Source organism: Trachymyrmex septentrionalis, unplaced genomic scaffold, assembly GCF_001594115.1.
Source record: "Trachymyrmex septentrionalis isolate Tsep2-gDNA-1 unplaced genomic scaffold, Tsep1.0 scaffold44, whole genome shotgun sequence".
NCBI lineage: Eukaryota > Metazoa > Arthropoda > Insecta > Hymenoptera > Formicidae > Trachymyrmex > Trachymyrmex septentrionalis.
In genome coordinates, this window is record NW_017305611.1 from 1,929,605 (window position 1) to 1,946,060 (window position 16,456).

Sequence of the window (16,456 nt, forward strand, 5' to 3'; positions counted from 1 at the left end):
TAGACGCACCGTTCGCCGGTATTACGACGAGAGTTGCTTACCGCCGCAACCCCCACAGGTGTATAATCTTTCTGCAACTAGGAGAGATACGTGCATCCCCCAATTGAAATCAGCAGCGAAAATTCATGAAAATTCGCGATACGAGTGAAATCTCAATTTTCACAGGTCGAGAGTTCGATTACAAGATAGAAACATTTTATCGTATTGCGTGTTGCGATCAAACAATTACATTTATATACATATATAGTCAACTGATAGTATTAGATATATGTACTTATATATTGCAGTTATATTTTCAGATTCTACTACTAACAATTATCAACATTTCGGCGCTAATAACTACTGTGGCTCTCATTGGCAACTAGTTTGTGATTTATTCTTGGAGCCAAGGAAATAAAATTTATACGTTTATGTTATTTAAAAAATTCGAATTGTACATTTTCTTTTTCGAAGCTATACCTCCGTAATTCGCGTGAAAAAGTAATTCTTAACTTTCGCGAGTATTCGGTTGGAAGCTGTCTAAATCCGAAATCCGCACAGCCGGAAACGCGCGATAGTACCGTGGAAGTTCAACCGCGATTGTCATAAAATCACAAGATTTCCAGAACTGTTGGATTCGCTCCGGCAAAGTAGGTTAACCAATCGTGAATTTTCTACTCGTTCGGCGCCCTTCTTCTATTTCTTATCTACACTACCGTAGTCGTATTGCTCATGAAACGAAATGAATGGTTCATCGCGCCTTCTGCTTGATGCCGACCTCCTCACCGGAAATTAAACGTGGAAACAGTACGGTGACGGACCTCAATTCGCGAGATGTTTTCAGTCGTATCTGTGAAACAGCGGAAGTTTCTCTAAGCGCCTCTTTTCGCGTCTCCGAAGCTGACTCCAGGAAAAAAAAAGGCGAGAAATGCGCGACGCTGTCGAATATAGAATACTCTCGGCGAAAATTTGTCTGGGCGTTTCACGTAAACGTAAACGTACGTGGTTTGTAACCGTGGTGTCACCTTTCTAAAAGAAATGTAAATCCTTTCAGCAGCCAACGGTTTTAGTCTGTTTACCTTTGGAATTCAGGCGCGGCGGAATTAGGACGGGGAACATGGGAATTACGTTGGAGGACACCCAGGCGGCGACACGCGTAAATTTTAATTTTAATTTAATGTAATTTAATTTAGTTTATTGCAAAGCTATATATGAAAAAGACTACATGTTAACAGAGTAATAGACATAAAATATGATACAATAGACTATAGTTAACGTAAACATAAATAGACAATTGTAGCTTGCAAATAGTTAGGCGTCAGCAAAATTGCTGTTACAAAGTCTACCAGTAACAAAATCAGAATAAGACATAAGAGGTAAACAGCTCGCTAATAAATACAATATAATTAAAGAAATAATGTATAGCTTACTGATGACGACTCCAAAGAGAGTGGAAACGTTCAAGATTTCGGAATAAAGCTGCACATCAGCTATCGAATTGAAGTATTTTACATAAATTACCAATACCTATGAGCGCCTATTCCCCCGCTGACTCTCATTAGCCTTAATCTTATTGTTATTTATTATTTAAAAAAAATAATCTTATTAATATATATATAGTTTGCAGTTAACATGCTCTAGCACGTGGCGACAACGCGTGATATCTCAAATGACAGACACCGAACAGGATATTCACTTATTCTGCCGCTATCGATCGTGATACAATTTTACGAAGAATTTTTCGAGCGATTTCCTTTTTGCGACACATTTATCTTCTATCACTACAGTGACGGAGAAAGTACGGTCTCCTTTACCCTCGGCTCAAATAGGCTTTTCCTATTAGCAATCGCGATTAATGATGCGATCGACGTTAATCGCGGTGTTTCGGAATGATGGAGAATGTGCAAGAAATTGATAGAGAGAGAGAGAGAGAGAGAGAGAGAGAGAGAGAGAGAAACAAGCCGAATGACGTCATGGAGGCGATATGATGGCAAAATCGCCGACTTCGATATGAAAATTAAGTAGTGCCTGTTGCTTATCGGCGTAATTATCAATCACATCATAGTCTTGCTCTAGTTATCTCTTGTAAATGGCATTGCAATTTTGCGTCGACTTATTATTTATAGTTAAGTAAAGAAACAGCCATTGGGTAATTTGATATAAAACATACTGTATATGAAAAAATATCATATACATTAAAGAAATTTCGCTCTTTACATTGAAAAGCCGCTATATGTTGATAAGCCGCTTATCTAGTAAAAAGAGCAAAGCCACTTTGTGAACGTCAGACATTTTAATAAAACATTTTGATTAAAATAATGATTATAAATCTCACACGGCATAGATATAAATTTTCATTCAAAAACTAGATTTGTTGCGCCCATAAAATTATTCCTGTTGCGCCCGCAACTTTCTTCCTTTCTTCCTCTCTTTCTTCGGAGAAAGATTTTGCTTTTATTTTAAAGAGTCTTCCATCAGTACACGCTTGTACGAGATTGTAGTTTGTCGGGGAAATTTTCTCGTCTATAACGTCACAATATACGGAACTTCTCGCGCGGAAGCCAATCGCAGCAGCAGCCCGCATCCAGCTAAATCAACACGACTACCGTCATGAAACGTTAAACGACAAGTGCAGTTCGCGCAAGCAACCAAGTTTTTCACGCGAAAAATCCAGAAGGCGCTTTTCAATAACGTCGGGAATTCCGTTTCGGATTGAGCACGATCGTCTAGCAGGGATTCACCCGTGGAAACGTGCCGCGTCGTCGTGGATTCGGACCGCGTCGTCCGTCGTGCTAAGATCGAAGGGGAAAAAAGAGGACGAAAACAAAGCTCGGACCGTGCGCGCGTCTTACGTGCGAACCGACGTCGAACGAAACGTGATCGAGGCCTCACTTTCGAAGTCAGTGTCTGCAGCCAGTCGCTTTCCTAACGATCGGCCCCCGTGTGCTTTTACCGGCTCGACGGATGCTTTTACGACGTCCGCTTTTACGTGCCATTTATTTTCATCGGCTCTGCTATTCATGTATTTAACATTACATTTGTCTACATCTGTTATTTTTTAATAACAGTCAAACTAACAAGTAATAAAGGTGATTATTCGTACTCTGAAACAATTTCTTTAAAAAGAAAAAAATCTTCCAACGTTTGATTAAATCGTGAAAATTTTAAGCGAAAGACTCACGAAGAATCTGGAAATACGAAGTGAAGAAAAGTATTTATAAATATTAATAAAAAATATGACTTCACGAAATATGATTTCACTCGAATTTACCTACAACTTCTATTTCCGGAGGTAGATTCGACTGGGTATATCGGAGAAGTTCGAGTAGTAGTTGAATACGCGGGCTTCGAAAATGTCAAACATCATTTCACGTTGGGAGTTGCGGAATAGTATGATATCGCAGGACTTTAACGCAAGGGCGGTAATTGTTACGAACTCGATATCTTGCTTGCCAGAGGCTCAATAACCTAGCTATGTTAGCATCTCCACAACAAACTCCTACCTTACACCAGCAATTAATTTGTTTTGTATGAAAAGCAGAATTAAACCATCAAACTAGTACACGCTCGAACATATGCAGGCAATTCTCTCGCTCCACCTTTCCACTTTCTTTTATACCAGATCAAATTATAGTACACAATTACAATCTATAATTAAAAGAGGATTAAGAGATCAATCTATCATTCAATTTAAATACGGCAAATTTGATTTGATGATTATAACTTTCTCTCTTTTTATAATCTTATGTACAATACATATACATAATTATAGAGTAAACTATAAATAATACACTAAGAAAAATGTACTATATATTTTAATAAATATTTATTCGTATCTTTTTTTAATTTTTACGCTAAATATTTATTACCGTAAATAAATTTTTAATTAATATTATTCGAACGAAAATATTTATTAATATTTACATTTGTTCTCAGTGTAGTTAATCAATGTACATTAATATTTCTAATATGAACATTAATAAGTCAATAGACATTTATTGTTTATTTAATCTACTACACGCATGGCAACAGTAGACCTCGTTAATTTCATGAGAATTTGTACCCCGAAGCTGAAAATGCACAAAGCGATTAAGAATAAGAAACATGAGCTAGAGACGTAGATGATGATTAATGACGTATCGGCCATGTATCGCGTTCACGCTACACGTCTGTCCGCTTTCTAAGTCATCGTTATGAATACTGATCTCGGAGCATCGTTCACCAGAAGAATAGCGGAGATTTGTGATACGCTTCGTATATGAATGCAAAATATATCGGTAACCGGAAATGGATACCGAGCTCACAGCCTCATACAAGTCATACTGGCGCGAGATAGATTTTACTTTCATATACTGCCGTTGCGCACAGGAAACATAATTATGGGTGAAACCCCTCGGCAAGAATCAAGTTTATGAGTCTTTATATCTATTAGGCAAATTCAGCTTTAACGGGAATTAATAAATTGCTATTTATCTAAAGCCACTAGACAAGTTTTCCGCGGACGAGAGACATGCGTATATTCCATCTGCGAATTTATCTAGCTATTTAATTCACCATCGTTTAAAAAAAAAAAAGAAGAACGTTTTAACACTGATATTCTATTAAGATATAATCACATTTTACATACGTTTATCCAGATAGTAAATACCGGTTTATCCTTGTAAAATGTGGGATGCGTGTATAATTGGCAAAAGGTTTATTACGGCAAAACCACGTGAGAAATGACTCGAGAACAAACGAAATGTATTTCGTTTGCTTCTAGTCGCCGCAAAAGTGAAATATTACGCGCACGTTTTTTTTCATTCCCAGATACAATATCTCATTTCGTTTTCAGCCTCCCACTGAGAGGCGCATCTTGAGAATTCGGCCTAGAATTATCGTGACGAACAAAAGTAATCTTCCCGTTTTCCCGCATGTTTTCGACGCGTGACACTGATCGACTAATGGAGCAGAAATGATCGAGCATTCGATCTATATTCCGTTGTGCTCGAACTTCGCTTTCGAACACACGATCTTCCTTAATACGCGAGTCACGCTTTGCGAAATCTCTCGAAGTCTCGTCGATTTATTTTGCCAAGAGTAATTCGTATTCTTCGCAACATCCTTCTCTACTCCCGTGAAATCGAAATAGTGATGCTGCTCACCGCACGACACAAATCGATCTTTAACCCTCTCCACGGTCAGCCCTCGTATATTACTTTTCCGTCACTTCATATATACTTTGTATATTTTCACTATTGTTTGATGAAACTAGTAGTGAGAAAAAGTCAGGGTAATAGTATATCTTTCTCATTTCTTCTTTTTTGTTTTCAATAAAATATTCTATTTAAATAAATGAGAGAGAGAGAGAGAGAGAGAGAGAGAGAGAGAGAGAGAGAGAGATGTAGAGGATATCATCTCTGTCTTTTAATATAAATATAGTTCAATTTTACATGCGTATACTTAGATGAATTTTATCATATTTGCACGTTACGCGACACTGTGTCTCATTTCGATATTTCTTCGTCATCAATTATTACAGTGATAAAAATTCGATGTTGGATAAAAATTGTTTTCAATTAAAAAACTGATCTAATTAAAATAAAAAATGCTAAATGTTGATTTAACTATAATTAAAATTACTTCAAATCAAACGTGTTAAGATATTAAAAAAAAAAAAAAAAGACATCGTGTTTCCCCTAATTTAACTTTGAAAAAAACTTAATAATGTTTATCTCTGTTCATCTGGTATAAGTAAATAATTTAAATATAAAAGATTTTTAATTGTTAAAGAAATTTAATTAATTTTAATATCCTTATAATGATGCTTTAGCTACGTATATAAATAACAGTTAAATATTCTCAGACATCTTCAAAATTAGCGTCATTAAAACAGATACAAGTTCCTGCGGAGAATATTCATTCGTCACACAAAAAGATGACTATCGATTTAGCGTCAGATATACCGCCTATATTGGCACGAACTTCTACTGAAGGAGACGCGTGCAAGAGTGCGACGTGCGACGTAATGAACAAAACCGGTTTTCGATTTTACAGGTGGACGATACGTCGCGCTACTCGTTCAACGAAAATCTAAAACACTTCCCCACTAGACATTCTTTGATACGTAAAGTAGGTCATATCGGAAGAAACGAAAGCGATTTCCGCATTAATCGTCAGCTGATCATCGTTGCGTGAAATCCATTAGCGCAGAGCATTCACGGAATAATTCAATCTAAATAAATTAAAGCGATAAATGCGGAATAATTGGCAAAAATTAATATGCAAATTATATGTAACATAAAACGCACATAATGCGTATGTTATCAAATCGCCTATTGTTTAATAATAAAGATAACAGAGCTGTTATTTAACGCAACAATCATCCTCTGACCTAATTTCGAATGCAACTTTTATCTACAAGCACAGAAATAAAAATTTAACTGCAAATCAATAGTTAGCGGCAGATTTATAAACTCTGTTACAGCGCATAATTAATCGCAACATATTATAATTTAACAATTGTCACGTGGACGATTTTCAGCTCTGGCATAGCTATAAATTATCATATATGTATAAGGCAGACATTACAAGCGTAAAAAGCAAAAAGAGAGAAAGAGAAGACTTTATTAGCTCTTTCGATTCTCATCAATAGCTCTTAAAATTGTCGACCGCACCTCCGTTAGATTCTTCAACTCGCCTGCTGCACTTTCACCGGTCATTTATTTTCCAAAAACGTACGCTGGCTGTCGACATACTTTTAACGACTATCGATTTAATGACAATAGAAACTACATAAAAATGACATCCGGCAAAATTCAAAATGTTGGCGAAATTTGTAGCTGATCCAAGAAATGAGAGAACGTCACATTTCAATTAATTTTCACCGTTATTAGAGGTTAATGTCAGGATTTATTTTCAAAAATATCCAATGCATTAAGATTCAACTATATATAATTACTTATATAATATTTGTAACATTTTTATAATTAATTTTTGATATCAATATTAACGATTTTAATATATAATTCTTTTCACGATCTTGTCGTTTTTAACTTTCAACGCTCAACATCTTGTATATTCATAATTAAGAGCTACAGTCAATTTTCGTGACCACAAAAACTATTCAAATTTGATATAAAATAATACAAAAAAGGTTTTTATATTATTTATTTTCTTTTCTAATGCATGAAGAGAGTATTTTTTTCAATCGCGATTGTAATATAAGAATTATTAACGTTTATTTTTCACGATGAATAAAATAAACTCGATAATAAAAATACAATATAAAAATACAAAATCTAAATAATGGTTGCAAAGTTTATTCGGTAACATATTGCGCGTGGAAGATATATATCGCTAACAATTCTGCACAACGTGAGCACACAAAACGGGAGCACACATTGTAAGATAATCGATTAGTCAATTCCCGCAGCTCCACTTAGGTTAATTAATTCCTCTCGTCGTTTAAACATACCATCTATCGCTTATAAATAGCTAAACTTCGTGATCAATCCTCTCATCAAGTTCCACGAATATAATTTCGTAATCGGTAAATAAGATCGGTGTATAACGGTTAATCGAGGGTCAGCTAATTTACTGTCACGGTCCGTGCATGAACGTTAAGACATAACAACAGCTTAGCGCGGTTCAATATATCGGGCTCATCGTGAAATCGTGTATTAATTCATCGGCTTTTCGTCGATCGATCGACTGTAGGAGGCTCTGAGAAAATACGAGCGAGAGACGGGCAAGATTGTTATAGAAAACGCGGACGATAAATCTGACGTAAAGCCGCGCAAGACGTGCTTTATTGCAGTATTAAAAATCTCGACGCTACCTTTCTCTTGATGGACCCTTTATGTTTAATGAAACCGCGAATTGCACATAACAAACGTCCGTACTTAGTTTAAATCGCGAAATTCACGACTCGTTTTTTCACATGCAGACCTATTAAAATTGTCATTATATTGCCCTGCTGAATCTTTAGTCTTTCATTCGTGTTTTATTCTTTTCGCTACGATATATACGTTCCTTTGTGACGGAATAAAAGATAGCTGAGTCTAAATAAATTATTTTAAGCAATAAAAAGTGTCATGTTACGTCACGTAAGATAGATCGATTAAATATAAAATTAATTTCAAAATTCTCTGGCGAGATAAAAACATAATACCGAGTGGAGAGCATCTGGAAACAGAACGAGGTATGCAGTCAATATGTAGTACACGTGATGAACAGAATAACGCCGCAATACAATTTGCCGGTACACATATGCATATGCAAACAAAAAACAGTCAATTGTATATGTGGCGGCCAAGAGAACTTTATTAACATCGGGCCATATACGTGATACAATATCGTTCGTAGTATGCAGTTCGTTGTAGATACAACTGCTGCATTCAATTACGAGAGTGCATCGGTAGGTCGACGTGCTTCGCAGGAAATGTCCGAGGCGCGATCGGTGCACTTTGCAAACGCGTGAAATTATATTAATTAGTTAGAAATTTCGTTTTAGGCACAATCCTGTCAATTGAAATAGAGTGTGTTAGCTGCAAAAAAAAATTCCCCGAGAGTTCCCGGATTTTCTAGATTCAAATTACAGGTAAGATTAGAGAATGTTTCTTTTATATATATAATAGAAATGATAAATAATTATATTAAAATGGATTAGAATGTAAATAATGTAAACGTTATATGTAAATTCGTAAAAAACAAAAACTCCCCACGAGATTATTTCTATATCTTTCTACAATTGTGAGCCGCGAAATCAGGATAATACAGAAAAGGCTGCCTACAATATATTAACAATGAACTTCTGCTGTACACTTGTTTTCTGCTGTCACTTCCGTTTTTTAAATAAAAACTCGCGAAACATACTACAATATATGCATGAACATACACGGACGTATATATGCCGTACTTATTGGTAATCGATTGTTGGCATTTCGCATCCAGAAAAAAATTATTAAAAAAATAATATTTTCAAAGAGGCATAATTTAGATAAATTTACACATAAAATTTTGAAAACTGTTCCAAATACAGATAAAATTTCATAAAAATCCCTGATCTTTAAGAGTAAAAAAAATTGTTTTCAAAAATTCTAGGTCCTTTTTTAGGTTTTTCAGGTAGTAAACATTCTGATTCTTAATTAATCATTGAATGTAATTAATAGGAGTATTGTCTAATAAAGTCCTGTTGAGTCAATCACAGAATTACCGATATGATAAGGTGTATGTACGTGTTCCCGTAAGATGTCACCACTATCATGGAATGTTGCAATTCCAAAAATATCCATTTGCTATTTGCGTCATTCGGCTCGGCTTAGGTTGAGCTAGGTGTCGTATCGACCGACCTGTAGCGTTTGACAGGTGGTACACACCTTGTCATAGCGTTGATAAAAGCCGATGTGTGGAAAAGGCTAACGCTCGAAAATGTCGCAGAAACGTGGGTTTACGTGCTTCTTTGCGTTCGTGATTTTTTTTAAATTCTCGTATTGTTATGACGTCAAGAAATACTCGTTGCTAATGCCAAACGTGAAACCGAATACGGTAAATATATAATTTTTTTACTTTTTTGTTATAACATACGAATAACACATACATGCATATATACGACTGAGTATATGACATAATACGATGTAATTATGCGATAACATATGGCTTTTGCTACATATAAAAATAAAGTGTACAAAAAAGTCAAACAAGTATAACACTCTTTATGCAAACGCATTACATTTAATTTTAATTTTCTTTTTAAGAAGATTTATACCATTTACAGTGCTAGTTAATAATGCAATAATCTTTTAATTTTTAAATATAATTTTTTTAATAATAAAAATTATATCTGATACATTTTGTTTACAGCCTGAATTATATTTATGCACTCCAGTTAGGATAGACTATGCAAAAAATTATTACATTATTGGTTTTGAACCAAATGCAACAATGGAAACAGCTCACCATATGCTTATCTATGGTTGCACCAAACCGGGTAGTTCAAAACCAATTTGGAATTGTGGAGAAATGGCGAATGCTGGACATTTGGCAGATACCGCACCCGCTTGTAAAGAAGGAACTCAGGTAATATTATGATCACCAAATATATTTTACAAATATATTTTAGGTACTAATGAAGAAAAAAATTCATCTGTTTATATAGATCATTTATGCATGGGCAAGAGATGCTCCTAAATTAGATCTACCAGAGGGAGTGGGCTTCAAAGTAGGCGGCGATTCTCCCATACAATATATTGTGTTGCAAGTACATTATGCACATATTGACCGCTTTAAGGATGGCAGGACAGATGACTCAGGTGTATTTCTGCATTATACAACGCAAACAATGGACAAATTGGCTGGAGTTATTTTGTTAGGAACAAGTGGAGTCATACCACCTAGATCAACAGTACATATGGAATCATCTTGTCCTATAACAGAGAAGAAAACTATCTATCCATTCGCATATAGAACGCATACGCATTCGCTTGGAAAAGTCGTTTCTGGTTATGTAGTAAAGCCGAATGAGGAGTGGATCGAACTTGGAAAGAGAGATCCACTGACTCCTCAGATGTTTTATCCCGTTGTCAATAGAGTTCCAATTACGTATGGTGATAAACTAGCTGCTCGTTGTACAATGCAAAGTACGCGCGACAGAACTACGTTTATAGGTGGAACGAACGAAGATGAAATGTGTAATATGTATATTATGTATTATGTCAAGGAAGGCACTCCGCTTGAACGGAAATATTGCTTCACCGCAGGGCCTCCTTTATATTATTGGAAGCAAGAATTAAATAATATACCTGACAAAGAGGCATCTAAGTTATAATATGTTAAAAAGTATCATTTGGCACAAATAGATCGATTCTATATTATCATAGAGAATTAGACAAAATCTAAACATTTCTGCAAATTATGTATTTGAATGCATTTGAATCTAATTCCTTAATGAGATAGGGCCCATATTTAGGGACCAAATCGTCCTAATATAATTTATGGCAGATCTTTTATAGTAATTTATTTGTTTATTAATTATAATTTTTATATAATGTAATCTTTTACCTATTCAGTTTATTCTATCGTTATTATTTGTTCAATTTTAAAATAACTTGGAGCTGTTATCTCAGCAAAATGAGTGTCTACCATTTATCCAGCATACGCACAAATTATTCCAAATTAATTTCTAATCCAATTAATTAATTCCAAATTAATTTTATATATTTCTAAGTGATTACAAACATTTTATGAATACTGTAATCAGGGTACATTGTACTTACTTTACGTAAATTTTTTAAGGACTCAATATCAATTTATATCTTAGAGTACCTCTTCTTGTCAATTTTATAAATGTGACATATGATCGTTCAAATTATTATATTGCAATAATTTATTCTACAAATTGCTGAATGATTATATAATAATATATGTAATTCGTGATAAAAGAAAGCCTAAAAATTATCCATTATAAACTTGCTTGATGGCAAATCAATTATTGTGTTGGACTGTGCGATATTTTTAACTGTAAAAAAGTTTTAAATTTATATAACTTAATTTTAAGTTTTATCATGTGTTTCATCTGATTAAAATTATTGCATATATGTAAATTAAAGCGCCATGCAAATGTGATATAAAAAGATAACGTTAAATTTAGACCTAGTTTCAATTACTATTTATTATTACATACATGATGTTTGAAAATATTTTGAAGAAATTATTGGAGGCATTGTTATGGCACATGCTATATACATTCTTGTTTATTTTAACCAATTTATCGATATAGCAATATTTTAGAATTTGGGAACCATTCTCATATGACACATTCAAATAATTCCGCGACTGATAAAAAAAGGAAAAACTGTTTATGATTCGTTAATCATAGTATATATGTATATATGTATATGTATGTGACGAAGATACTATTTTCAAATGTTATAAAGTCCTTATTCTTTCAATAACTTCTCTGAACTGTACATATACAATGCTCAGGAATCTCTACGCCTTCAGACTGTGTATGTTAAATAAATAGATATAGATATAATTGTATTTAACGTACTTTTTTCGTGATATTATTTACAGATAATATTTATTTTCGATAATGTATAAATGTGGCAACTGTCTCTAAAAAAAATCTAGTTGTGAGACATGTACATCAATAAATGATCTACGCAAAAGTTGTCTAATCTCTTTTCCGTATATTAAATAATAAGTTAATTTTATCTTTGTTAACCAAATGACGCTGCTAATAATTAAATTAATCACTAATTTAATTAATAGAATTTTTTTTAAATTACTGTAATAATTGAATAACAAAGAGAGAACAGTCAAAAGTCTCACTACAATTGCTTTGAAGCATTTGATTGACCAATCAAAAAAAGCTTCAAAGCATTTAAGGAACAGATTTTCAAAATGCGTTTTGCTTAAAATTTGTAATTTTCAGAGGAAAAAAGAAATTACCCATACAAGAAAACTACGTATTTTACAGAAAATAATAATATGTCAGTCAGTAGCATGTGAACTATTAAACAATTGCTCAACAATTGCTAAAGATGTTAAACAAATGCATTTTGCTTGTTTCTAGTTAAAAAACATAATGCATTTCAAAATGTCTATGTGTTTTCAGCATATAAATTAACAAAAAAATGCTTTCTGAACATCTCGGAATAGCTTATAGTATAAGTCATTCAACACTGATCACTACGCCATCTCCAATTAAAAAAAAATAAAATAAAATAAAATAAAATTTTGGACAAAATATATTTTGAAAGTCTGCTCCTCATTTATGTAGCATCACTGTATCCAAAGCATATGAAATTGATGAGACATCACAGTTTTACATCAACGTGTAAATATAATAAAATTCAACTTATAAATTCACTCACCGGCGTTGTACCCTAGCTAAGTACGCTCTTAGCTGCACCTGAAAAAATTAATAATACATTCCGATTAATTTTGAATTTCATACGCCGACATTTTATTCACTTCATGTGTCAAATGAAAGGATGAGCGGAATAAAAGCATAATTACAAAATCTTGATATTAATAAAAATGGAAATAACTTGCTACTTTTTTATTATACACAAATAAATACAAAATCAAATGAAATTAATGTAATGTCTTTAAGAAGTTACATGCTACAATACTTCTCTATTACGATCAGTATTATACAAAAAAGCTAATCGCCGGAAAAAGGGCCTAAGTAGAAGTTTGCCTTTTTATTCCGTCCATCCCTACAATTATATATATTATCTAATCTTTTTTTATTTAATTATTTCAAGAAATGTTCAACGAATATTTTACGTGAAGCGTAAAAATATTTCTTAAAATAAACATTTTCGAATACTTCAATAAATTTTTTGTAAGTAACGGCAATCATAATTATGCACATATTTAATTCAAAAAGTAAATCTAAATAATGAATTAATAGCTCACCAGCTAGGGTATTGTAGTTTACTTCATCTCCTCGCAAGTTCCTCCTCAGAAAGGCCCGCATCAATTCTAGAAAAGGATGAACATTGGATACGGATGCTCTACTACGCATAATTTCAAAACTTAATTCGCGCGTCAATGAAGGAAAGGCGATTTCACGCCAATGATTGCGTTCAGCAGACTCAACTGTCGCGGAGCAGATTGGTGTGTGTGTGTGTGTGTGTGTGTGTGTGTGTGTGTGTGTGTGTGTGTGTGTGTGTGTGTGTGTGTGTGTGGGTGTGTGTGTGTGTGTGTGTGTGTGTGTGTGTGTGTGTGTGTGTGTTTGTGTGTGTGTGTGTGTATGAGTGCTCACTATTAGATGCTCTAGAAGAATACACGAATAACAGCGAGCGCTCCGCACATTAAATTAGCTGAACGCGACCAACGTTGCAACGTCCAAATGAATCACGCTCGTCCTGCAACGTAGATTATTTCCGTTGAACATATATTTACGTATATAACGATCTGTTTCTTTGATACATCACGTCTCTAATGTCGATCGTGTCCCGACTATCCGAAAAGAACGTACGACTCAGAATTGCGCGCCTAAAACAGGGATCGGCACTCTCCTTCTCGCACTCATTTCGATGCTTATATCATGGCACAGTCTCAATTATATACGACGAACTCGTGGCAGTCATACACTCATCACTTTAATCGGCACTCCCGATATAAATTCGCGCCCATAACGCGTTCCCGACCGATCAATTCGCAATTAATCACGGAGCGACTGCTTTCTCTATCCGAACTAAATGAGCCGCCGAACTGTCATGGCGGCCGGAGTCAAAGTACCTTTACATGTGAATGTCGAGCGTCGAGCGTCAGAGCATGCGCAGTTACGTATTCAATAATTTTACTGAAATTATGATATTGGATTCGATTACGCGCTGCTGATAAACGAATCTTATACGATTAATCTTGTTGATTATATAATGTAAACAAATGTAAATTTTAAGTACTATATGTTAGGATAGCAGTGCAATCTGTAACAGCACCTTAACGGCCACGCCTGCGCAATACTGAGATAATTTGAAATATGAACGATTTGAATTGACGGGAGTTAGACTTTTTTTTTGCGTTTTTGAACAACTACGACAATTTAGTTAATATTTTTTTTATAATAATTTAAGTAGAAGTGTGAAAATTTATGAAAAATGCGAAAAAAAGCGAACTTCGAGAAAAACATTGTTAATTCAAATTTGACGTATACACGTAGAACGTTTTGCAAGTCTGTTCTGCAATAGTCGTGCGTCGGTATGTAAACTGATCAGCCAATCAAATTCTCTACATATATTGTAAAATAATTTAACGTATAAATGCTAATTAAATCTACCTAATCAGCAGACAATGTGTTTAAAACGTTTTCTAAATATTCACTTAACGTAAAAATATTTAATAAATATTTAAAAAATATTTTTTAAATATTGTGTGCTGATTGGATAGTTTTATAATCGGACTATAAACCGAGTAACAATAAAGTACACAAATGTAATTGTGTAGACAATTAATTTACATTCAGTGTAGATTAGGATATGTTCACAAACATCGATTATGATTAATAACTTGTTTTACTTTGTTTAATTTGTCGAAATGTTTCAAAGCATTTTTTAATTAGCTAATTAATAAAATTCTTCTAATTGTTCAATTAAATACTTCGGAGTACTTGTAATAGACTGCACAAAACCGTCAAAAATTAACCATAGTTAATTATTTTTCACAGTAACACATACAAAAAAAATATAAACAGGGGTAAAGTAATAAACTATGAATGTGCTGAACTGTGCAATTCTCTAATGAGTATTTATTGTGGATATCATAATAAAGTATCTCTGCAAAGCTCACTAATTGTAAAATTGTTTATGAAACTAATCTAGTCAAAGTAGCATGTCAAAAATAATTGCAGTATTTTAATCAATCATGGCGCATCTTAATTAATTACTTTACACATAAACCACTCTTAACATTTACATATTATTGTATATATGTATGTACATGCATATACGCTTTTCTACACATTTTTGGATTCTGGACTGCATTGAGTTTGAAACGACCGATGTTTTTCAATTGAATCTCGTCATGACATCTTTACAATTTGACTAAATAAGATTACGAAGATTCGATCGCGTGCTTCTTTACACTAATTACGCAGATCCAGGACAAAAAGGTTGTTTCGAAACAATTCTTTCTCACAACGATTTTATATTATAATTTAGTTTTCGTAATGTTGGATCGCATCTTGAGGAAATGCCACGTGGAAAACACTGGTGTAATTGACGTCATTAATTATACTATAGACATCTATTAAGTCGATTTGATGACAGACTGTTCGCCGAGAAATATCAAATCAGTCGCATCTCGTATCACATAACGACGTAGTTTATCTCTTGTTGATGTATATATCGCGAATTTGATCCGTCAGCCACTCGATCGCCGGCTGCAGGCCCTCGCCAGTTAATGCATTTGTCGCCCGTATATGCCAGGGTTTATTTTGTATTCGCTCGAGTCCAAGTCCAGCGACTAATTTTACGGTGGTCAAAGAATCAGGCAGGTCCATCTTGTTCGCCAGGAAGAGAATGGGTATCTTGCGTCCTGAAAAGTTTACTTCTGCTTTCAATTTCTGTTACTTAAGAAATTACCAATTGTGAAATACGAACATTCGAAAGAATTTAGATTCTAGATCTTCTAACTGATTGTCTATTTTGTATTTCTGTGTTAAACGAGCACTTGCTATTCGAATTTTATCATCTATGAAGTGTACCTGCAACATCGGGATGCTGCAGGAGCATGTCCAACTCTTCTTTCACAACAACCAGTCGCAGTTTATCGCTGCTGTCAATTATGAAGATGATCCCGTGGCAATCTTTGTAATAATGCTCCCACAATGATCTATGACGGTCATGGCCCGACATATCGAACGCGGTGAAACTGACATTTTTAACTGAAACAATTTCGGCTTAATCGCACCAATGAAGTAAAAACAAAGCCCTAATAATATATTACGCGAACTATATATTAATATTATGTATTATATATA

General features: G+C 34.1%; 3 protein-coding genes across 3 annotated transcripts in view; 1 reads left to right on the forward strand and 2 right to left on the reverse strand.

The window, feature by feature from the left end:
* The window catches only part of LOC108751438 (serine-rich adhesin for platelets), a 51,741-nt gene extending 44,266 nt beyond the window's left edge, over window positions 1-7,475 (reverse strand). The window contains exon 1 of the mRNA XM_018491645.1: window positions 7,436-7,475. The gene's annotated coding sequence lies outside the window, so the exon portion shown is untranslated. The remainder of the gene's footprint in view (window positions 1-7,435) is intronic.
* Window positions 7,476-9,302: 1,827 nt separating this feature from the next.
* Window positions 9,303-11,001, forward strand: LOC108751442 (peptidylglycine alpha-hydroxylating monooxygenase). Its single transcript, XM_018491647.1, has 3 exons — window positions 9,303-9,507; window positions 9,823-10,038; window positions 10,118-11,001. Exons 1-3 carry the CDS (start codon window positions 9,391-9,393, stop codon window positions 10,784-10,786), a joined length of 1,002 nt encoding a protein of 333 aa, XP_018347149.1. The 5' UTR covers window positions 9,303-9,390; the 3' UTR covers window positions 10,787-11,001.
* A 4,749-nt stretch (window positions 11,002-15,750) lies between these two features.
* LOC108751443 (ADP-ribosylation factor-like protein 6) overlaps window positions 15,751-16,456 on the reverse strand; it is a 4,231-nt gene continuing 3,525 nt past the window's right edge. The window contains exons 2-3 of the mRNA XM_018491648.1: window positions 16,181-16,360; window positions 15,751-16,011 (exon numbers count right to left, since the gene is read on the reverse strand). Coding sequence (XP_018347150.1) covers window positions 15,800-16,011; window positions 16,181-16,360 — 392 coding nt within the window. The 3' untranslated portion in view covers window positions 15,751-15,799. The remainder of the gene's footprint in view (window positions 16,012-16,180; window positions 16,361-16,456) is intronic.

Excerpts from the sequence above, each read along its gene's own strand:
- LOC108751442 (XM_018491647.1), top strand. The coding sequence starts at position 9,391 with ATGTCGCAGAAACGTGGGTTTACGTGCTTCTTTGCGTTCGTGATTTTT. Across the intron at positions 9,508-9,822 it reads CAAACGTGAAACCGAATACG|CCTGAATTATATTTATGCAC; the intron begins GTAAATATATAA and ends TTTTGTTTACAG. Across the intron at positions 10,039-10,117 it reads CTTGTAAAGAAGGAACTCAG|ATCATTTATGCATGGGCAAG; the intron begins GTAATATTATGA and ends CTGTTTATATAG.